General features: G+C 25.6%; 1 protein-coding gene across 1 annotated transcript in view; it reads left to right on the forward strand.

The window, feature by feature from the left end:
• The window catches only part of LOC145835226 (fermitin family homolog 2-like), a 42,960-nt gene extending 23,083 nt beyond the window's left edge, over positions 1–19,877 (forward strand). Inside the window, exons 8-18 of the mRNA XM_082942786.1 lie at positions 561–668; positions 9,248–9,370; positions 10,583–10,632; positions 11,541–11,655; positions 14,254–14,373; positions 16,972–17,119; positions 17,472–17,551; positions 17,824–17,973; positions 18,509–18,598; positions 19,026–19,114; positions 19,320–19,877. Of these exons, the coding sequence (XP_082798912.1) occupies positions 561–668; positions 9,248–9,370; positions 10,583–10,632; positions 11,541–11,655; positions 14,254–14,373; positions 16,972–17,119; positions 17,472–17,551; positions 17,824–17,973; positions 18,509–18,598; positions 19,026–19,114; positions 19,320–19,440 (1,194 nt within the window). The 3' untranslated portion in view covers positions 19,441–19,877. The remainder of the gene's footprint in view (positions 1–560; positions 669–9,247; positions 9,371–10,582; positions 10,633–11,540; positions 11,656–14,253; positions 14,374–16,971; positions 17,120–17,471; positions 17,552–17,823; positions 17,974–18,508; positions 18,599–19,025; positions 19,115–19,319) is intronic.
• The last annotated feature ends 4,713 nt before the right edge of the window (positions 19,878–24,590 follow it).

Raw genomic sequence — 24,590 nt, forward strand, 5'->3', positions numbered from 1 at the left:
GGAAATGTCAGGAAAAGCTTAAAAAATGACAAAAGTCAGGAAAAGTTAGGAGAAAATGGGGGTTTTTGAAAAAAAATTTCTCAGCTAGATCTGTGGCAACCATGCCCCTGCCAACCTTTTATACTAATGATCAGTTTATTTATAAACTCATATTATTTGGAATTGCCTTGCAAAATGAAACAAAAGCAGTATAATAATGTGTATTCAAAGCGTTTTGAGAAAAAATAAATACATTAAATTTATATAGTATAAATTTTATAATTGTTTTTCATTTCAACAGCACGACTCTGTGCGTACCAACTAATTATGTTAAGAAGCGAAATCAGTATATTGAAATCAGATTTTGTTAAACTTTACAAGTAATGTTTACATTATTTTCAACAGTACGATTATGTCCGCATAAACCAATTGTACGAGCAAGCAAAATTAATTTCTTATAATTATATTTTGTAATTATTTATTGTTTCAACAGTACGATTCAGTGCGTATCAACCAGTTGTACGAGCAAGCTAAATTAATTTCTTATAATTATATTTTGTAATTATTTATTGTTTCAACAGTACGATTCAGTGCGTATCAACCAGTTGTACGAGCAAGCAAAGTGGAGTCTGGTGTGTGAGGAGTTGGATTGCACAGAGGAGGAAATGATCATGTTCGCATCACTGCAGGTTTGTTGCTTTACTAAATTTTGTATTAAATAATTTACCTGACAGGCATGTAGCTTAAATTATAATCAGACAGTGTATAGAATTTGTTATATATGTAAAATAGAGGGAGCAATCATGTTCCCATCTCTACAGGTTTGTTACTTGTTTAATTAGTATTTATGTTAAATGATGGAGCTGTGAGGAGTAATAGTTTAATCAAAATTGTAGTCAGCCAATTGTTTTTACTTGAGGGGAATTTACCAACTTTTCATTTTTACTCTTGCGTCACAAGGTGTCGATTGCAAGATGTAAGTTAAATAAAAAAAAAACTCTAAATAGTATTTCTTGAAGTTTTTGTCTTGAAGTTTATCATGCGGGAAACAATAATCAAGTTCATGTGTGCATTTAAACCGGGGTTTCCGATAGTGGGCGTTTTTAGTAAGTCGGGGGCAATAACTAGTAAAGGGGCAGAAGGGGGGAAGGTTTTTAAAATTTTGAAGTTTAAATTAGATATTCTTGAGCTGCACATGAAAAGCAAAAAAAAAAGTCAAAGTTGTTTTTAAATGGTAGATTTTTGAGTAGTCTTATTGGAGGGGGCCATAACCATTTTAGTTTCGTTTAAGGGGGTAATTTGAAAAAAAAAAATTGGGAAACCCTGATTTAAACATTCAAACTCACAGTGCTTAAAAGTCTAATACATTGTATATTGGTTAAAGGAAAAAACACTCTATTTTTTGGTTTATTTTTAAAATGAAATTTGCATAATTATATTCTTTAAAATGTCATACACGTATGATTGGGTATGTAAGCCAGAAAAAAAAAGAATGATGCTCCGTTGAAAATAGTTTGACAAAACATTTGGTTTTTATCCGCCAGATGACGTAGAAGAGAAAAATTGTTTAAACATTTTTAGTTTTACTAAAAGCATTGATGAAATGCAAAAAAAAGGTTTTAGTTGCGTTACAAGCTATGTAAAATTTTTTATATTAAAATATATTTCCCGACTAAGTTTTCTTTTTGCATTAAATTAAAGTTATAAGATACCCGCTACGTACAAAAAATATTTATTTTTATAACAATCAACCCTTAATGTTTTTCTGATTTATTTATTTTGAACCTGCTAAAAAGATCAGAAATACTCCAGCTGATTAACAAAAGTACTTTTAAAGGTATTTTTAAACTTGTAAAAATGTGTAGGATTGGCAGAGTTGTTTATTTATTATTAGACCTATAAACTATTCACAGTGATCTGTCTGCATAAAAACGTAATAATATAGATATTTTAAAAGATTAAGAACTAAGAATGAATACTTTTCCATTAACCGAATCTTGAAGGTTTCTTAGAAACTTCGGCTTAATTTTGCGTCGTTTGTTAGGCTGCTTTTTGTTTACAACAAATTAAAAAAAAAACTAATTTCAATTTAAAATTATTCTAATTAGGAATTTTCTGAAAGATTAAAATATTACAGCTACTGCATTCAAGGTTTTATTAAAAATACTTACATTTTAAATTCTTTTGAGCTTCAAGCTATTTAAACCATTCAATTTTATATAATTACAATTTTGATCTCAGACAAAACAAAGCATAGATTTAGATAGAAACGTATTCAGAGACTGAAGTTTTATTAAATCATTGATTCAATTTTAACTTTGTACAACAAACTTTTAATGTTGTTTAGTTGCTTTTTTCAATTTAATTTTTTTGTAAAACACTTACTGACAAATCACACAAGTTGAGTTATACTAAAAAATATTTATTTAAAAACAAAACAACTAAATTTTTAATTTACTTAGCCATCCTATCTATTCTGAAATACCTGATATTTGTAAGTCGACTTAAGGTTGACTAAGTAAAAAAAGCACATTCTAAAATATTAAATTTTTATAACTAGTGACTACAATTGATGAAATTATAACAGGTCAATTAAGTTTCATTTGAATATTTGAATAATTTTAATTTTTAATTAAGTTTAGTGTTTCTTTTTTTATGCAAAGCAGTTTTAGAATTTTATAACTGATACTCTTTTTTTTTTGGCAAGAACTATTGTTTGTAGTTAAAATAAAAAGTTATTAACTTTGAATAGTGTTAACAAGCTTTAAAATCGTTAAGTAAAGCTAAGACTAAACACGTGTATTAGTTTTAGTAAAAGCAAAAATAAGGTAAATTTAGTTTTGTTCAGCAAATAAAGCTGTTTGCATATTGTTAGTATGCGTTGGTCGTATAGTATTTTTGACTATATTTAAATATATATTATTCTAGTGAACACCAAACTTTATTCAAGTTTTTATTGGGTTTTTATGTTCAAGAAAAATATTAATAAACCTTCGATTTTTTGTGTTGAAGTCGAAAATTAATTAGATCAGTTAATTGTTGTTTATAATTTAAACACATCATACTTTTGTATTTTGATTTCATATAATTTTATGTTTTTTAAAGTATGTAGACCAAAAAATTAAAATTTTAATATAAGAAGCGAGGTATAGCCAAGTACTTACAAAAAAATTAAAAACTTTTATTTTTCATCATTGGTTAATTTTTTCATTTGTTTTTACTAGTTTTGATTATTTAATTCACAAACGCAAACATTTACAAAACAAATATTTTTTGCATTGTTTTATTTTTATACTTCAATAAATTCCTTTAAATGTTTTAGTAATTATTATTACTTTAAAACTACTTTTGTTTGTTGTCATTTAAATGACTAAATTTAAAATTAAAAGTTTACATAATAAAATAGTTTAGTCAATGCACCCATCATTAATATGATTGTAAGTGTGTTTTATGTGAAAATATACTGAAACCATGTATTTAACTTTAATAAAGTATAAAAATAATTTTTGAAAAAAGAAAACCCAGTATGATTTGATTTTATGTGCACAACTGATTTAAAATTTTAATTTTTTTATATATAAAATCGAAGTAAGCTGGTCATATTTATTTTGTACCATTAGGTTTTGTGTTGCTACCAACTTATCGCACTTAGAAAAAATAGGGTGCGAAAAAATTTGTTAAAAAACAAAATTTATCAGCATACATTGATAAGTTTGTAATAAAAAAAAAATTAATTTTTTTATTAATATTTTTTATCTAATATTTTTTTATTAAAAAAGTCTATCTGCGTAACAAAGCAATTACCTTCACACAACACACTTTAATAATGAGTATATTAAAAACTAATATTAATATTTTTTTCTACCGTTTATGCGGCGTTGGATGATCTAAAATTTTTTTAAGTCACTAAATGTTGACCACTTCATATTTATTAACCTGTAAACAGTTATTAATTTTATTTTAAAGTGTTAACCTTTGTAATTTTTTATCCATGCTTTCAAGTTAAAAGAGTTTTTCGTACAAATTTCTAGAAATATAGAAAGAATTAGCTGTTTTTAAAATTTGGCTTGTTAAAATTTTAAAATTTTCAAAATAAACTTTTATTAATTAAAGAATAGAAAAAAATCAGTTATACATTGTATTAACTGCAAATACAAATTGAACTAAAATATTTTGCTCTCAGCTAGTGGTTAGCTTATACAGATGTCGGTAAAACTAAAAGTAAAAACGTTTGTTTGCCTTGAACAAACTAAAGAAATGAACGTAAAAAATGATCAAATTCGCTTTTCTAACATGCCCACAAAAGTAAACACAGTTGTATTTTCTCAACCACTGCCAACTACATTTTCAACCACAAACTCACAATTAAACTTGCCTTTAAGCTGCCTCATGACGTAACGATTGTTAACTTTGAAAATGTAACAAATGTGTGAAGTTCATATGTTTTTGAATGCGGTATCAACGTTAGTTGACTACCGTCGTATCGGTTGTGGAAAACCTGAAATTTTTAAAAGTCAGTAATGTCTGGCTGAATAAATAAAGCGTATTAATAAAGCAATCAAACTTACGTACCGAAGGTTATAAAAACTTATCTAATATTCCGTTTTAATCGTAATATAGTTACCCGGTAAACAAAGTATTAGCTTTTTTTAACTACAAAGTTTCAATTATTAAACTTACCTTTAAGCTTCGTAATGACGTAACTCTGCAATTATTAAACACTAAAAGTAAATGGATGTTCAAATAGTTATCAAGTAGACACTACTTTTCATATCCTCGAAGAAAAACCTGAAATTTTTAAAGTCAGCGTTGCCTGGCCGTGTTTGAAATTTAAACAAAGTCTTGTATAAAATATCGATTTGGTGAAAATAAGTTACTTACACATTTTAAGTTGCAGGGTTCTGTGAAAATCGATTATCGTTTTCATTTTTTATGTTTTTGCCATATAGCAATTTCTAGAACTTTGATTGTACAAACAATTAAATTGTAAAAAACGCACTGTAAATAAAAAACAAAACGCACAATTATTGCTTACAACTCGAAAAATAAGTAATATGACAAAATAAAAGTAACTCTTTGCTCGAAACTCAATGCGTTTGAATCTTGTTATGATGCAACGACGCAAAGTAGAGTCGTCAATATTTTTTCTTTAAACATATATACTCGTTATTTCACGTAGCATAACTCCATTATGATTTATATAAACGTCAAATTTTTAAAGTTAGTTTTCTGGCTGATTTTAAACTATTATAAATTTTATTAAATATTATCTGAATTATATTTTATAACTATTATAAATAATATTATATATGTATAGTTTAAATTGCAGCTTTCTTTTAGTTTTTTTTTAAATAGTTCATCATTTATGTGTTATATTTAAAGTCAAATAAAAACTTATTTGTTTTGTTAGTATTTTACTACAACATTTCTTTACTGAATAGATAAAGCAAAATTTTTCTTACAAAAATAGATTAAATATTCTGTCAACGAAATCATTAATAAATAATAATAATACTAATAATAATAATAAAATAAATCACTTTTATATGTTATAAGTAAATAACTGAAAACTGTTTAAATTTTGAACTATAATAAACTCTATCGCTCTTTGTAAGTGTCGTTATGACGTAACAATACTGATAAAGTTTTTAAACGACTTAAAAGCGAATTTAAATATAAATGTGAATTTGCAACTGTGTCGATTTTGTGCTTCATCTGTATAATTAAACCAAATGAAATTTGAAGCCAGTCTATCTGGCCAACTGTTAATTTATTTTAAAGAGTAGTTTAGCACTTCATACTTTAATGTTACTTTACCCTAACTATTCATAGTTACTTTAAAGGCATGTCTGATTTTTAAGACCTCGAAATGAAACATTTTTATTAAACTGACTTGTTAATTGTTAAATTTAAAAAAAAATTAAATGCAAAGTTAAATGATAAACAGTGTTTGTTTTTTAACTTCATTATGATAAAAAAGTGTAGACATAAACCTTAGTATATTACAAGTATATTTTAAGTTGGTAGTTTTTTTAAATTGAATATGAATATAAGCAATCAATTTTATTAGTTTTCTATATTTTTTAGTAAGTCTGTGCTTGCTTTGTTCCTTAACTTTTAGCAGAGTACATAGCCAAAAAAAAGTTAAGTTTAAAAATTAACTTTAAAGATTATATAACTACTTATAAATCTAATTAGTCTAAATGACTTTTTCTCATAAGAAATTGCGCTGTCAAAATCCTTTTGAAGTAACAATTAAAAAAAAAATTAAATTGTGAACAAAAAGTTTTTATACTCTTAAAACAAATTTTGTTTTTCATACTTGATAGCAGTCAAAGAAAATCTACAAGCCAAGTAACATTTTCAATTTACATAATAATAACAAATACAAACCTATACATATGGGCAACTAGATGATTTATCAAATAGTAATATAACTGAGAGTTATTCTGTAAACAATAATATAATCAATAGTATATAATTATATAATATAGCAGATATTATTTAAGTAATTTATAAAATATGTATATCACTATGTATAGTCAATTACGTTTCAAATGATAAAAAACTCGCACTGCAAGCTTCTTTATGACGTAACAATACTGATAAAAGTTTTGAATATGTTAAAATTATATTGAAATACAAAAGTAGAATTTTCATCATCTGTCTATTGTCTTCTAGGCTAAAACAAAAGCGAAATTTGAAGCCAGTAATGTGGCCAGATGCTTAATTATTTTAAAGAACAATTAAATGTACCATCACACTAAGACATTTGAAACATCTTGTATAGTTTTTTTTCTAAAGTTAAAAAAAAACTTTGTCACTATACTTGTTGGTAATTTGTTTTTACAATAACAATAGCATAAGTGCAAACTTAAATGCTATTTTTAAAAATTCTGTTTAGCTAAAAAGTGTAAATATAAGCTTTTATATTTAATAAGTCTTTTTATAACTATATACTTTTTTTTATTTAACAAAATCAGGCAATCAATTGTTTTCATGTGTTTTAAAATTGTCTATGTTTTCAATGTTAGTCTCACAAAATTTAATTCCATAAATTTCTTGCAATTTACATATTAACTTCACGATAGCTTTATGTAACAAAATAGTATACTTGACGTTATAAGTCTTGCTAATAAAAAAATGTAGACAATCATTAAGTAATACTTTTAAAGTAAAAGGTAAAAAATAAATGAAAAGTGTAAATTATATAATTTATCAAAGCAGGTTCTGCTCTTCATATTTAGAAGCATTAAAAATAAAGCAAAATTGAATGGCTACTAATTAGTTTTTTGAAAGTAAAAGTTAAATAAACTTAATAAAATCCTGATATTTTATAAGTATATACAGTTAAATAAAAAATAAATTGATTAGTACGCCTTCTGCGTGAAAAAACACTAAAAAGAATTACTTTCTTGCTGATAATAGTCAAGTTTTCATTAATTAAAACTTTGCGCTCACAGTTTGACAATGACGTAGCATTGTGAAAAAAGTTTTTGTAGTTTCATAAAGTAGTTTAAAAAAAAGTACATCGTTCAGTAGAAGTTAGTCACTTGACTTTCATTAGGATCTCAAACGATCCAATTTGAAGCCAATTTTTAATGGCTAATTTTATTTTGAAAACTATTTAAAAAATGAATCAGATACCTATGATTTCACCGAAATATAAATTTAGTATTTTTACGACTTTATTCAACTTCTAGATAAAATAAAATTTGATTTTAACTGGTTTAGATTTTTAAAATATTTTCCCAATTTTGTGCTTATCATCTACTAAATATATACTTATGCAAGAATTGGCTGGCAACTATTAATTTAATGTTTTGTAAAAGCTTAGATGTGTATTTCATGAACTATACTTAATTTTTTACTGTACTAAAATATTATTTTAAAACTTTTAAAAGTAAATACTGCTGAATAAACTAAAAATATTACTTAAACCAAGTGCTGGTAGACTTCAAATAACCACTTTATTAATTAGCTTTAGTTGTAAAATTAGATGTAATAACAGAATAAGTGTTTAACTATTTCTATAACATAACATTTTGCTATATGTTTTTACCCACTTTAGAGAACAACAAGTCTTTTAGATAAAACTTTAAGTAATATTTCATAAAATGAAGTTTATAGTTTCAAATCGAATTTGAATCGGGTTTAGAAAATTGTAATTAAAAAATTTAACCTCACATCAAAATGTTGTCTATCTGTTTGTAATATTTTTTAAGTCTTAAAAGTAATTTATTTCTAATAGTTATCTTTTTAAATTACCCCATTAAATTTTTTATTTTCAACTATATGTGCCTTGACAACTTAGAAAAATATCATAAAGTTAAATAAAATGCATAAAAGTATTTTGTTTTTTACTGTGTGATACGTAACAAATAAAAAAATTGAATTTTATTTTGTGTAAAAGGTTAATAATAGTGTTATTCAAACAAAAATTATGTAATGCTCTTAGAACTGTGCCATACGATATTTGAAGTCTTTTATAGGCTAATTTTACTTTTCCTTTTATTACTGAAAAGTAGTAAATGTAAAATAATTCAAAATTTATGTTAAGTTAAAGCTTGAAATATATGCCTGACACTTGATTTTATTATCATGAAGATGATGTGAAATAATATTAGATTTTAAAGTTGTTTATTGAATTTTAAGATATATTTTGTATTAATAGTATGTTAATGTGTAAAATTTTAATTTTTACATAAAGCTTTATAATGTGCTGTAAAACAAGTATGTGCTTTTAAGATACATTTATGGTTCTTATCAACGAGTACCTTATACATACTAAGTAGAATTATAAGTTTTGTCAATTTGTGAAAACTATTTATCCTTCTTAAGATTACTTATTATACTCATAATAGAATGCTTTTGTAATTTATTATCACAAGTATTGTAATTAATTTTTTTCTGAAGTTTCAATTAAAAAGTAATTTAATAACATAACAAGCTAAAGTGATTGAATAGTATTTCGTTTTTAAATTTACATCTGATAATTTAAAATTATAGAAGTTTTAAACAGATAAAAAGTTTCCGCTTCTAACCCTTCACTGTGATGTAACAATGTGAAAATAAGTTATAAAAATTATTAAACAAATTCGACTGAAATATGATAATCAATATGTAAATTTTTTACTTAATTGAAGTAGTTTGTTAAGACATATAAATAAATATAGTTAATATTTACAGTACCACAGCACAAAGTTATCTGACAACAGTGGTTGTTAAATGTTATATATTTGTTAATACATGTTTTTATTTTTTACAGTACCACATCACAAAGTTATCGGAGAAGACTGATGGAGAAATGGAGCAGAACGACAATAAGGACATCGATCAGGCTTTGAAGGATTTGGAAGGATCTCTGGGAACTACATCTCTTAATAATAAGGTAATATATTTAATATTATTAATATGATAGTATAGTTTAATAATTTCTAAAAAAATAAATTATTTGTAAAATAAAAAAGTAATTGTTCAGCATAAACAATGAATGTAAATTGTATATACAGTTTTTGCTAGCCTCAACAATAAGGTACATAACTACAAAATTCATTAACTTAAAGATCCTTATATACTACTTCACTTAATAAAAAGGTGGGTGATACTAATAAGGTAGTTTATAATAAGGTTAGAAATACCACTTAATAGTAAGGTAGTTTGAACATTAGTTTTTATGTGTAATGTATCATAGATGTAGTGATCGAGTTTGAAAAAGTAGAAGTATATTTGAATCATTCAGTTTTAGTATAACTAGTAGTCAACTAAAAAGAAATTGGTTGGATACAATGTACAATTTTAAATTTTATGCTCAGCAGTAATATTAGTTTAAAATTTTACAATTTCACGGTTGCTATGCAACAGGAAGCAATGACGTAACAATTTCATGGAACTTTTCTGTGCAATTTGTATTCACGTTTCCCGCCTTACAGCATTATAAAATAATTTTATATATATATACATGTCTGGTTATAATTATAGTATATAGTACATGTTATAAAATAAATAATTTTTTAAATAGTAAAATATTGTGGATGATTTATAAAACTAAGTTAAAAAAATGTACTTATTATGATTTTCATGTGGTCAAGTTATTCTAGAAACTGTATATAATGCACTTTGCTTTAGAAATCAATTAAGATGGTAATTACCAAAATTCTAGCTTCCTTAATATTTTCTAATTTTAAGTTTTTACATATTAAATAATACCACATCAAAGTCTGTTCATGTAGCCTAATTTTTCTCCTAGTTTTAAATAAGTCTTTTGAGTTTTTTATAAGCTGCTCACTAGTGCCATGGGTGGCCAGTTTTTTGAAAAAGAAATATAGAAAATGATCGTTAATAAAAGTATTAAATTTAATACAAATCAATAAAGTTACTTAAAAATAGTTTCTTTAAAAGGGAAACAACTATAAAATTGTAAAACAAGTATATAGTCCATCAAAAAATATAACATATAACTTTTCAGACTAGAAGTTATTTTAGCTGGTTAAAATCCATCTAATCTACGAAAATATTGTAAAAAAGTTTCCAATTGAGTAAAGCTGAAAATAATAATTAACAGATATATTTTATTTATTATTTTTTTTTTACTAACTAACAGGCGGATATAATGAACACACCAGAGCTTTCTCACTACCTTAAATTGCTCAAGTTAGTTTATTTAATTTAATATATTCTAAAATAAAAAAATAACCTTTAATTGCTCAAGTTAGTTTATTTAATTTAGTATATTCTAAAATAAGAAAATAACCTTTAATTGCTCAAGTTAGTTTATTTAATTTAATATATTCTAAAAAAAAAATTAACCTTAAGTTGCTCAAGTTTGTTTGTTTAATTTAATATATTCTAAAATAAAAAATTAACCTTAAATTGCTCAAGTTTGTTTATTTTATTTAATATATTCTAAAATAAAAAATTAACCTTAAACTGCTCAATTTTGTTTTAATTATTATATTAAAAAGTATGTTTATCTTTAATTATTTTAGTTTATTTTTTTTATAAAAAAAAAATAAATTACTCAAGTTAGTTTTTATTAATTTTTCAAAATTCTCAAGTATATTTTTTATTAAATATATTATGTATAATATAATTTTTTCTTGAATTGCTTACGTACTTTTTTTAGTTTTACAATATACCATTTTATATGCTAAAGTAAGTTTTTTTTTTCTAAACTTAGTTCATATTAAAAAACTGTATTTATCTTAAGTTATTCAAGTATTTTTGGTTTTTTATAATCTATGAAAGTATATGATTCGTAGTTATATATATATTCTTTCTTACAGCAAAATAAAGTTTTCAAAACAAAATACAGCTTTTTTTGTGTTTTTATAAAGTTAAGTTAGCTAAACTTTAACAGCTGATTCAATTTGTATGTTTTTTTTTGCCAAAAAATGTAGAGCTTATGAACAAATAAATTACTTGTAATTTTTTATTCGAATAATAATTATCATCAAGTTTAACTTTTTTTTTGGTTCATTTCAAAATGTTATTTTAAAGTAAAGTTTTATTTTTGTAACAATAAAGTACAATAGTTATATTTATCATGCAATTTAAAACAGACCAAAGAAGTTTACACTGAAAGGATACAAGAAATATTATTTTATTTTCAAAGACACAAGTATTTCTTATTTCAAAACTAAAGAAGCTGCAGCAGCTTTGCAGTCCCCTGTACAAGTTAGTAAAAAATATATATAAAAAGTTAAATACGTATAATGTGAATAATTAAATAAGCTTATATATATTATATTTTATATATTGAAACATTGTTGAGTCGTGTCTAACTTAGTAAAAAAATTAAATAGTGCTAATCTAATTAAATTCAAATAAAAAATAAAATAAAATGTTTTTTTCTATTAAGTAAAACCCATATAGTTTTAATATGATAAACTTCGAAGTGTGTGTTCTTGTCACTAAACATGTAAATTGCTTAGCATCATTTTACTGCAAGTAAACCGAAAAGTTTACTGCTTATGCCAATTATGTTTCCTTTTATAATTCTACTTAAATAAAGTTTTGTATTTATTTAAATTTTTTAACTACACAAGTATACTAGGGAATGTTTACCATAATACATCAACATATATTTTTTTAGAGATTGTATCTCAAAATTCCTTTCAGTATGTAGTTTACTTATAATGTTAAAACGGAAATTAAACAATAAAGTTTTAGGCTATGTCATGTTTGTTTGTAAAATATGATGATGTTTTATTTTATCTTAATCTTGTCAGAGACATAGGAAATACTTTTTTTAAATTTAATGTACCATAAAAAAATTTTATCAAAAAATATTTCGAAAGCATGTCTGTGGTAAAATTAAATGTCAAGAGTTCACATTTTATATCTTAATCTAACCAACTTATTTGTTACTATAATTCCATTGTATTAAGAATTTTAAGTGTAAATAAAACGGTCAATAGCAAAGTTCCACTAGTATAGGGCACAAAAACACCCATCTATTTATATCTAGTACTTTTATATCTATAATATAATGTAATTTTTTCACTATAATTCTTTTTCAAAATAGAATTCCACACAAAGTTTCATAAAAAACGTACAACTTATCCATATAAAGAAGTTGAGCCTAAACGTGACAGTTTATAAAAAAAACATGTTGAAATGTTTAAGAAAACTTTTAAATAATTATGACCTCAATGTACGTAAGTAAAAGTGGTCAGTTAGACTAAAATTCCATAAAAATGTTTTACTGTAAGTATTTATACATAAAAAACTACTTTGTATCCTTATAATTCCTTCCTAAAAAACTAAGTAACATTAAAAAAAGTTTTACGGTCATTTTGATAAGTTTTTAAAGTGCTTTTGAATTAGTTTTATCATCACTTAAGGTTTTAAATAGTTCTAAGTTAGTTTAAGTTACTTCTAGTTCATGACTTCAAAGTATTTTAATTACAATTTTATATTATATATAACTTTTAGTTATTTCTATAAGCACTTTAGCTCTTTTTTTGACTTCTTTGAAAATCTTTTCTACTTAGTAAAAATTAACAGACATTTTCAAGTTATTTTAGCTTACAAGAATATTTAATTAAAATCACAAATAACTTGTTTTAAGTAATTGGTTTCTGAAGTTAGAAATGTCTAGATAAAACTATTTTGCATTTTAGTTCTAAAATATGTCTAAATAAACATTACAAAACACTCAATTTGATTTAGCTTCATTTTATCAAAAGCAAAATTCAACTTTTACTGTTTAAATGGTCCGTTAAATTTCTGCAAAGTTATTTTTGAACACTTTAAAGTGCTTTTAATGTTTGAAACTGGAATGTTAATTTAACCATGACCTTTGAATTTTTTTTACAAATATTTTAACTGACCAAGATTATTTTTAATGTTTTTTTTGTGCACAGTTTATCATGTTCTAAAAATTAATTTTAACTATAAGTTATTTTTTTTGTTAATAGAATTTTAGGACTAGTTTATACAATTATTTCAAAAAAAATTATTGTTTTCAAAACTAAATTAATATTTATTTAGTACTACGTACTTTCAGTTTTTTTCCCATACTTGAAGTAAACTGTCAGTAAACAATTAGAATAAAATCTTACATTTTTAAAAGTTGAATTATTAATAGGTAGTAAATAACTCAAATTTGAAATACTAATCACAGCAGAATAAATAGAAAAGCTAGGCATTATAAACTATAAAACAAATATTGCAAAAATAAAATTAAGAAAAGTTATTAGTTTTTGAAAAACCGAATAATGAAACGATTAACTGATTGATTCACAAACAAAAGAAAATATAAATAACAAATTTTAAGCATTTAACAACTGTTGTGAAGTAGCATTAATAAAAACCGCAGCAAAAAGTTTGTGTGATTTAGATAAATTTTATTACTGTTTTTAGTATTTGTAAAATTTAGGGACATCAAATATTGGTATTTAGAGGCATTTTTTGACTTTGATTTTTACTTTTTTATTAGATTCTAGAATTACATTGTAAATAAACAATTTTTAAATCTTTTTCAGTACAAGAATGCTTAACTGTATACTCAAAACTTTTAATAAAGATTATATATCCAATTGGTGTACTTTTTTCCTAACTTATTAAAAAAAAGTGATTGCACTAATGACAGGGTTTAATCAAAGACAAATAAACAAACTAGTTTATTTCTTCCTTAAAAATTTATTACAATTGACATTAATATATTTATTTTCCAATGGGCACACTTCTTATCCAAGATTCAAAAATAAGTGCATTCATTGACATCATCGTGTTTTTATTTTTTTAATAATTAAAATATTTATTTTTCAGATTAAGCTCAAAGGAGCAGAGGTCGTTCCCGATGTTTCGATATCTGAAAACAAATACGTCATCAAACTGTTTGTACCTGGAATTGAAGGCATGCAAGAGTATTGTCTAAAATGTGATAATGTTAGTTTGTTTAAACTTGTTTTAATATTAATTGATTTTTAATGATAGTTTGTTTATTACACAATGTTTATTATATTTTTTACTTGTTAATAGTTGTTCTGTTTGTACGTTTGGTAAGTATAAAAATTAGAAATTGAATTGTTATAATTAAATGAGTTTTAAAACCTAAAACTTTAATTTTTAGATTATAAAGCAACTTAAAAAAATAAGCTAAACATAGAGTTTTTTATGTGTTCAAAGTAAATGTTTCAATTAAAATAGCGCATAATAGTATAACTTTATAAATCAGTTGATAACCTTGCCTAAAATGAATTAAAAGAGTTTTAAATAAAGTTTGAATTACTTACGAACCATAACTATAAGCAGAAAACACCAGTGAAACCAAAAAAAAAAAACGAGTATTACAAGCATCATAAAAACCAATAAAAACATGCACCATTTGTTGTAAAACACCATTAAATCATGAATTATTTCTTCTAGAACACCATTAAAACATGCACCGTTCATGCGTTCTGCATGATTTCACCATTAAAGCAACCATCTTTTACATGCTTACATGATAAAAATTTATCAAAAATATTTAAAAGTTTACAGTGCATTTACAATTTAATGGCATGGTGGTTTCAAAACATAAAAAATTGACATTTTATCAAACTATAACCTAGTCAAAAAAAAAAGTTCGTTGTCTTTTAGTTCTAAAAAGCTCTAATTGGTTTTGCTACTTTTATCATTGATAATATAAAAAAGTTGAAAATGCTAACTTTAAACTTGAAATAAATATATCTAAACACAAGTTAAAGCTAACTGTTTTTCTATAAGCTATAGCCATCAAACTTAAAAGCAATCTAATACAGCTAAACTTCTAAATGTTTAAATCATAAATTGTACAAAAATAAGTAGTTTCTGTATTCAACATGCAAGTTTTAACTGAAAGTTTAATTTGTTTATCAAAAATACTTTAAACTAGCTTCGTGCTGTTTTTATTACTTTTTTTTAGTATTTACAATGTATAGATATTAATTTTATATGGTTTTGTATTAATAAGTAATTAGTTATTAATAATGTTTAATTTTTAACTTTTATTCTGGTTTATTAAATTTTTCATTAGCAGCGTTTGTAGTTCAATATTTGATTTATTTTGAAATTAAAATCGTTTAACATCATTTATGAAAATTTATAAAAGTTAACTTGTAATTTGATCTCAAAATCTCTCTGATATTTTATCCTTAGACATTTACATCAACTTTGCAAAAATTTTGCTGATATATAAATTGCAGCAATATAGTATATACTTAGTTAAATATTGTAAAATGAATATTAATAAAACTAATTAAAATTATATTTATTCTTTCAAAAATTTATTTTACAAACTAAGTTTCGGTCAAAGACCTCTTCAGTGCTTAAATAAATCTAAAAAAAGATATGTGACAGTCATGGAAAATAGCAATTGAACAATTAAATTAAGATAAAAACAAAATATTACTGAAAATTTTTACTTAAGAAACTAAACAAATCATTTTTTTTAATTAAATAATTAAAATTATTTAAGTTTAACGTTGAACACATCAAAGTGTTTCTAAAACAACATACTTAATGTTTTTTATTAAGTGCACTTAGCTATAATACTTTTAAAAATAAGTTTATTCAATTTGATAAGTGTTGTTATACAATATTTTTAAGAACATTGCTAATATTTTATTCATGTTTTTAACATTTTTCAATAAAGTAAGTGTGCTATAATACTTGTTCATTTTTTTAAGTGTAAGTTGATGTTAATTTATACGTTATATTTCGTTGAGATCAATTAAAATAACTGTTAGAAGTATAGTTTCTTCTGTTAATAGACACATACTAAGAAATTGTTGCATTTAATAAAATTTTCGGTATAGTAAAATGAATTGAACACAGAAACTAATTTCTAGTAAAAATGTAGCCTTGTTCCTATTGGCAAACTTGTTTTACCAACTGCAATTTGCAAGACCACAGACTTATACTAATGGCGACACTGGACACTGAATAGTAGACGTAGTTAACTTACTTTTTAAGAAAATATCACATTGTAAAATAGTTGTAAGTTTGTAGCCTAAAGTCATCGGTCATTGTTGATAACAAGCAGTAAGTATTTGTTTAGTTATCAACATGGATACACTATAACTCAATATCATTCATAAAGTTAAATGCTAATCATACCACGTTTAATAATGGTGGCAGCATAGAGTAGTAAATAAGTTTATTCGACTCACCAGATGACTTGGTTTACTGCAAATGGATTGCAGCATGCAAACTGGCTGCAAAACCTACCACACTAAATAGTGGTGATAGTAATAAGTAGTACATAATTTTAATCATGCAAACAGGACGTGGTTTACTGCAAATGGATAAATTTGTAATATTATTAACATGAAAAAACTGTAAATCTATGTCGGTCATAAAGATAACTGTTAATCTCGCCACGCTTAATGGTGGTGGCAGTAATGAGTTGTAAACAACTTTACATTTACTAACAGCAAGTATACTGCAAATGGATAGCCAGTGAAAGACCACACTGAATAGTGGTGGCAGTAACGAGTTGTAACTAACATTAATGCATTTTCACAGGACGTGGTTTACTGCAAATGGATAGCGGCTTGCAAACTGGCCGCGAAAGGCCACACGATGGCAGACGCGAGCTACGACGTCGAGGTCCAGAACTTCAGGACTTTACTGAAACTTCAGAAATCATCAGCAAGCAGCGGTAACAAATCAGGTGTGTATGTTAGAATATTTGTGTGTTAGAATATTTGTATGTTAGAATATTTGTGTATATAATATATGTTTTTAAGTGTGTTGATTATGGATCCCGAATTGTGTAATAAATGAATTTAATTTTTTTAGTTATAGTTTTATGATTTGCTTGACAACAATAAATCATGTAAATATATATATATAAAGTTACATAATTTATTTTAGAAATCTATAATATATATGCAATTAAACAAAAAAAAAAGAATCTTTTTAAAAATATTTTATTTAGATAAAAAATGCAACTTCCAACATCAAACATATTATTTTCATTTATTGATGTATGTTTTTCTTTAAACATGTTAAAATTATTTCAGACGTTCAAATTCAACTATCCACAAACATCGAACCCGAATATTACGTTGCAAGAAGGCACCTCAGAAGACTTGGAAATAAAGTAAGTTTTAATTCAATAACAACATTTAAAATTGTTCTCATGATTTTTTGATATAGCTATAAATTAATTCAGGAAGCTCTAAAGTGACACAAAAACTGAAATAATAATAAGCCAAAGATATAAAATGATATACAATTCAGATCGTTTTTTTAAGTTTTTAAAAACAAAATTTACATAAAAAAGCATGTACTTGATGTGCTAACTCTATACTTAATGTATTTTATTGTTTTTATAAGAATTGAAGTTATTTATTTAACTTCCTACATTTTCAGACTGTGATCAGGAAGATTCAGGAGTCGGTGACCAACTACAGCAGCTACAACCTGATCCAGGCCAAGCTCGCCTACATAAAGGCTTGGGGCGTCCTTCCCGAATACGGGTTGACCCACTTCAGCGTCAAGTTCTCCACAAGCAGGAAGGAGGTAGGTTGAGTTGTTAGGATAAATTTTGGTACTTTGGTTCAAGGTAAAGTTGTGGTACAATTCCCACCTAATTTTCAACAATGATTTCTATAATCAATTCCATCAAAGTTAGTTTTTTTAAATTTGTGCTATATTATAAACAATTGATAAAACCATGTTGGAATCTTTTAAGCACATTTTTATACTAAAAACTAGTGTATTAAATTTCAATTTTTTTCATTATTTAGTTTTTGGTTTTTATTTATTTTTTACTACAACTGTTACGCTGACCCTTTACCCTTTGTCGACAATCGGTTTTCGGATTTGATCGGGTTGGAACTGAGCGGTTCTAGTTTTTAAAAACTGTTATTGCTACTATGCTTTGAAGTTGTGATTAGGGATAATTTTAGTCAAACTGTTTTATAAATTTACACAATTTTTTTTCCTTATCAATAGTTTAAGACTGTACAACGATAAGTAGCAATTTCAGTGGTTAAAATTTATTAAATTCATTAAGATATATTGATTTTTTATTCTAACTAACACATGTTTGTAGGAAATGGTTGCGGTGGCGTTCAACAGAATAATCAGAATGGACCCGAGCTCCGGAGAGGCGATTAAAACTTGGAGGTTCAACAGCATCAGAGTAAGTTTTGGTAATAAAATAAAAATGTGTTATATGTTTTGAGTTATTATAGGACCTAGATCCGCATATCGGTGTGTTCACGATCATTATTTTAAGTTTGTTGCACTCAAAATGTTAGGCATTAAAGTTTTAATTTTAGTTTCGGATAGTAATTATAAAATAAAGTTTGGCCGAAGTTTATTTTTTAACTTTTCAATAATAGTTTCTATACTTTATACCAGCAAAATTATTTTTTAAGTTTATACTTTACTAAAAGCAACTAGTAAAAGCATGTTGGAATGTTTTAAACACATTTTTACTTTGAAAAACTAATGTTTGAAATTTCAATTAGTTGTTTGCTTTCATTTATTACTTTACTTTAGATAAGAACTTAAATTTATTTTTATCAAGTCTTAAAGTTTTCAATATTCAATCTATTATGTAACAGGCTTGGAGCGTGAATTGGGACACTAACCACGTGGTAATAGAGTTATCCGAAGAAAACAAAACAATAAAGTTTTCATGCAACAGATTCAGGTAAAAGTGTTTTAGTTTAATTACAAAGTAACTTTAAGTTTGAAAAATTTAAAAAAGTTATAATAACACGGTAGTTGAAAATTTGGAGTTTTTTTTAACTGACCCAATGACATATCAGTTACAAAATTGTACAAAAATAATCTTTTTTTCTCAACACTTGTAAAAGTAAGTATTTATAGCTGTTTGATATCCAGTTTTTTTTCAGCCCGAAACTGGTGCACGAGTCCATAGGAGGGTACATTTTCTGCTCCATGCGAACCAAAGACGCCGACGAGCAACTCGACGCCGAGAAGTTCTTCAGGCTCACCGGCGGCTGGCACGGCTAGTTTGGCGGGAAAGCGCACATCGGATCGCACGTGGGTTGCGACCAAAATGGCTTTTTCTGCTTTCCACACTTCGCTCATCAGGGATCACGGGAGAAAATTTTTTGCGCCATTTTTTTTTAAAGTTGTTTTAGACCAACTTGATCTATTTTAATTTTTAGTTTAAAAATATTTATAAATAAGTTTTCAATACAAAAGGTTTTTTTGCAAGTTTAGTTATAATTTTTGGTTTAAAAAGCAACTTTTGAGGTTTTATAAGCTCTACCTCCATAATAATAAGCCTTTTTACTTGATTATCTTTTCGTAGGTATCAAAATTTACACCAAATTGAATTAAAATGAAATTAAAATATTCTATGTAATCATGTTGCCTTTTATTCAGGCCTTTCACAATTTATTTTTTATCTATATCATGTTTTACAAACTATAAAAATTATTTGAACATAAATTTTAAATTCCTTCATTTAAAGTTTTTATACAGTTTTCAAAGCTGTACAACATCTCAAAGTACACTTTAGTAAATACAACCTTATTTCTTTGATTTATTTCAAACCTTTTTTCCTATAATACTTAACTTTGAATGAATTTTATATTAACTCTATTTAAAATGTTATTATTTCATTTTAATAATTTTTTCTTAATTTACTTTGCTGCTGACTAAGTATTCTTTTAACTTTTTTAATAACTTGCTTTTTATCGTTTTATTAAATACTTTTATTTTATTAATTAATTTTGTTTCCCGCCCTTTTACCGTTACTAACAAAAGCTTATTAGGCTTGGTGTAAAAAATAATAGTTTTTTGATTAAAATAATTGTTTTACATACTGGATTAAAAGTTTTACATGTTTTTGGTATTTTATTTCAGAAAGAAAATAGAAGTTTACAAATAAATTAAAATGTTAGAAGCTTTTGGAAATATTAATGTTCTATTTTATACTAATAATAAAACTTTTATTTATATTTTTAGAGAAGTTATTTAATATTTGGTAAAATATTATACAAAAGTTTTCTATTTAGGTCTTTAATATGGCCATCTTGCTTAGTCAATTTTATTTTAAAGAAAAGTTTACCTTACTAAGCAATAAAGATGTTTTATTTAAATATTGTTAATTTAAAAAATGCTTACTTTAATCGCGAAAAAAATAATGTAACTCAAACTAAGAAACAACAAAAGGGTGTATAAATGTTTTTTCGTTTTTTTTAGTCCACTATGAAATAACGATTTTTATGAAGGAATTTCAAAGTAAAAAAAAGTCTTATTTTCAAAGTAAAAACTGGCAACCAAGCCATTTAAACTTTAAAAATTCCTTTTGTGATTTTGGCTCAGTGACTGAAGAATCGTTTTCCACAGTTTCCACTTGTTCTTAGTTTTGACAGTTCGTGTTTTTTTCAGTTCAGTTGTTTGTTTTTATAGTGATGTTTACTAAAAGTTGATTGAGATTCAATGAAAGATGTTTAAATGGTCATGTAAATGAACTGATCGACGGAAAACAAAGAAAAAGCAAAATATATAAAACGAGTAATTTGAATTAATAGCCGTTTTGTTAATTTTGTATTTTGCTACTATTTAATTTGTACGTGATCTTCCCTTTGCTGATGATGCTGCACTCGTGGCTCACTCTGCTCAACAAATGCAGACACTACTGAGTCAGTTTTCATCGGTATTCTTGGATATACGTACTATAAGTCTTAATAAGACTAAAGTTCTAAGTTATGGAACAAATATTTTACCTTCAATCAAAATAAATGGCGAGGATACCAAAAGTTTAAAAAAAACTTAGTATACCTCGGCTCAAATGTTGCGCCAAACGCATCATTGGATACAAAAATAAATAGTCGCATTGGTAAGGGGCAAGTCCTTTCGCTTGCTTGGCTGCAAGAATTTGAGATAAATGTTTAAGCATTCGCACAAAGGCTAACGTTTATATTTCCTATGTATGCAGTACTCTGGTATACGGCAGTGAAACATGGACTTTGTCTAGCGCATGGGAAAATTTGTACCTTTCACCTATGATGCCTTCGCCGCGTCCTCAGAATTGCATGGCAACAAAAGATCATCAACGAGGAAGTGTTGAGACGTACTAGTCTCACTTTACCCTCAGTCAGTGCAGGCTTCGCTGGCTCGGTCATGTTCTGAGAATGGGTGCTGAGAGAATTCCGAAGTCTTGTTAACCGGAGACTCGGTCGTATGCAAGCGCGACCTAAAATGCTCAAATAAGAACTGATAAGTTAGAGTTGCTTGTGAATGACTGCAACAAATATAGATTTACTTTTTTATTTACTTTAAGAAACCGAAAAAATGAGAACCATAAAGAATTATATTTGTTTTATTTATATGTATTTTTATTTATTAGCTGTTTGTTTATTTATTGAAGTACTGGGCTTTTTAATTGAATATTTTCATTTACTTTAATTCTCAGCTGGTAGCGGGCCTTTTATTACTATTTTTATTTTATTCTAAAATATACAAAGCAATTTAGTAAAAAAGATGTTTAGTAAAGCCTCACAAAATAAAGTTTTTTAAAGTTATATATTTAAGCTTAAAATTTCTATACTAAACTATAGTAACTATAACTTCTCAATTGTTTGACAAGATTGAGCATGTATTATTAGCAACCTGTATCAATTAATCTAAAATGAAGATTATACGTAACTTTTAAACACCTTAATTGAAGTTTTAATTCATAAGATTAAGCTTATTTACTAATAACTTTAAATATTTGATTTTTTTATACCTTGTTTTTGTAGCCAGCTCATATTAAACTAAACAAGGTTGATTAAAATTTAAATACTTATTTTTAAGTTTAAGACCAAATAATTATAACACTTTAAACTAATAATGACTGTATTAACTACGTATATTTTTTATAATGTAACAAATGTTGAAATTGGATTGTAAAGTTTGTAACTTTTTTTTCTAGGCTAATTTGTTTGATTTTAAGTTAGTATTTTTAGTAACTTTTTGTGTAAAGTTTAAAAAAAATGCTTTTTTAAAAAGTATAGCTTAACATTCAAAAAGATTTGAAGAAAAACAATGTACATATGATTAAAGTTTTTCGCATAAAACTAAATGAATCTAAATTCAAATAACTTTATTGATTTTTCATAACAATTTTTTACAGCCTTTTGTAAAACTTGAAAGATAAAAAGTATAAAATGACAATGTTTATTAATAGTTGTTTAAAATATTGTTTATACTAGGTTTTTAATACTTACTTACTAGTTAGACTAAAATGGAATTCTTAACAATAAGGAAGTAAGGAGCTACTATTTTCTCAAAGACTATGACGGAATCGGAGAAGTCAATAAAAATGAAGCACTAAAGTACATGTTCGGGTATGTTTTCAACAAACACGACCAGATCGGATTCTATCACCAAGAAAAGTTTCCTACATTCAATGACGCTGATTACTGCATTAGATGTAAGTCAAAAAAACCAGTGTGCGGAATTATCTACATAAGAACCAATGGGGATCTCCTAGCTGTAATAACTGAATCAAATAAGCGCGTTCATATACCCGCTGGAAAATCTGCTTTCGAAGATGGCTCATCTGGAGAAGTGACGGCAATACGGGAGTTCCACGAAGAAACAAACGTGCTCTTAAGTATTGACCAGCTTGCGTCTCTAAAAGAATATAGGACCATAAAGGTTGATCATAATCGAAACTGCCGAAAATTCTTCTACTTGTATAGACTCGTGAGCCAGGTTGACATCAATTTCAACATGAAACATGGCCTTTTACCCACACGAAACTATAGGCATGATGTGGATAAACGCTGTCAACAGAGGAAGAGCACTTAACAATCTACCAATCATACTAAATGATGATGAATTACCAGAAACTGTTGTAGGACAGCGTGAGTTTGATGTAACTCCACCAATGATGAAAGTTATAAGGGAATACCAATCATTTTTGGATGGTACTGGTTTTGCTACAGATGATTTTGTTATAGGCCAGGACACTCGTTAAAAAATAAGATTGTCCAAAATGAGCATGTCTAGACTTCCTTATGAATAATTATAACTTTAGATTGTAGACCAGTAAAACAAATCATGAAGCTTTTATTATTTAAGTTAGGTTAATCATACGCCTGTTTCAAATGGTTTCAAACTGCCTTTTGTTTAAATTATTATTTAACTATGTTTAGTAAAATTTTTAAGTGTAAAAAGCATTATTTAATTTTTGTTACATATATGCTTTTGTACTGGAAATAGTTCAATTATACCGACAGCCTTTAGTTCATCTACTATAATTGTTTACATATACTTTTGTTTCATTTTGAATAAATATGTTAAAGTTTTCATAAATTTATAATATTAAAACATTTGTATTTACCTTCCCACTAAAATGTTTTTTACTCGCCAGTCAAAAGTGCGTTTTTTTTTTATATTTTTTAACAAAATTTTTTAATTCATTTATGAATCTTTGTTTGTACATTAAATGGAAATAAAATTTTATAACCAGATTTAGTTTTGATGTATAAGAAGTATTTTTTTTAAGTTTTGTCCTTATAAATTGACTTAATCTTTATGCAACATTAGGTAGTTTTGTGATTTGTGCTCTTTTTTTTTTATTGGTGACTGTTGCAAGAGAAACATATTAAGTAATGATTAAATTGTCAAATAAATAACAGTTTATTATAAGAGCAGACAGTAAGTGAGAAAAAATATAGAGCAATTTATTTACTTAAACTAAATTAATCTATTGTGATTTGCATAATTTATCCCATTTAGATTGTGTCCTGAACAATTAACTGCTAAAAGTTTGAACTTTAGTTCAGTTGTTTTTACAAAAGTTTTGCTTTTTAACAAATATATTTTAAAAATAAACTCATATCATCTTTTAGTGTATATTTTGAAATAAATAATATTTATGAAAAAAATATATACCTTTGAGTTTTGATTAAATAATTATAAAATGTTTGTTAAAAAACTAAAACTACTCAAATCATTCAAAAATACCGCTCTAGAATGTCTTCAAAAAGCTCATAGTATAAAAAATATATTAACAAATACAAACTTTCTTTACCTTAGTTATGCCTTTAGGAATGTCCTTGTTAACTAAAGTCTACACTCTTATCTGATATTATTTTCGTATCATAATAGAAATGAAAAGCACTATTCGTCTCATTTTTTAGGACTCATCAGGTCGA

The sequence above is a fragment of the Thalia democratica genome, chromosome 4 (genome assembly GCF_965202585.1).
Source record: "Thalia democratica chromosome 4, ktThaDemo2.hap1.1, whole genome shotgun sequence".
NCBI classification, from domain to species: domain Eukaryota; kingdom Metazoa; phylum Chordata; class Thaliacea; order Salpida; family Salpidae; genus Thalia; species Thalia democratica.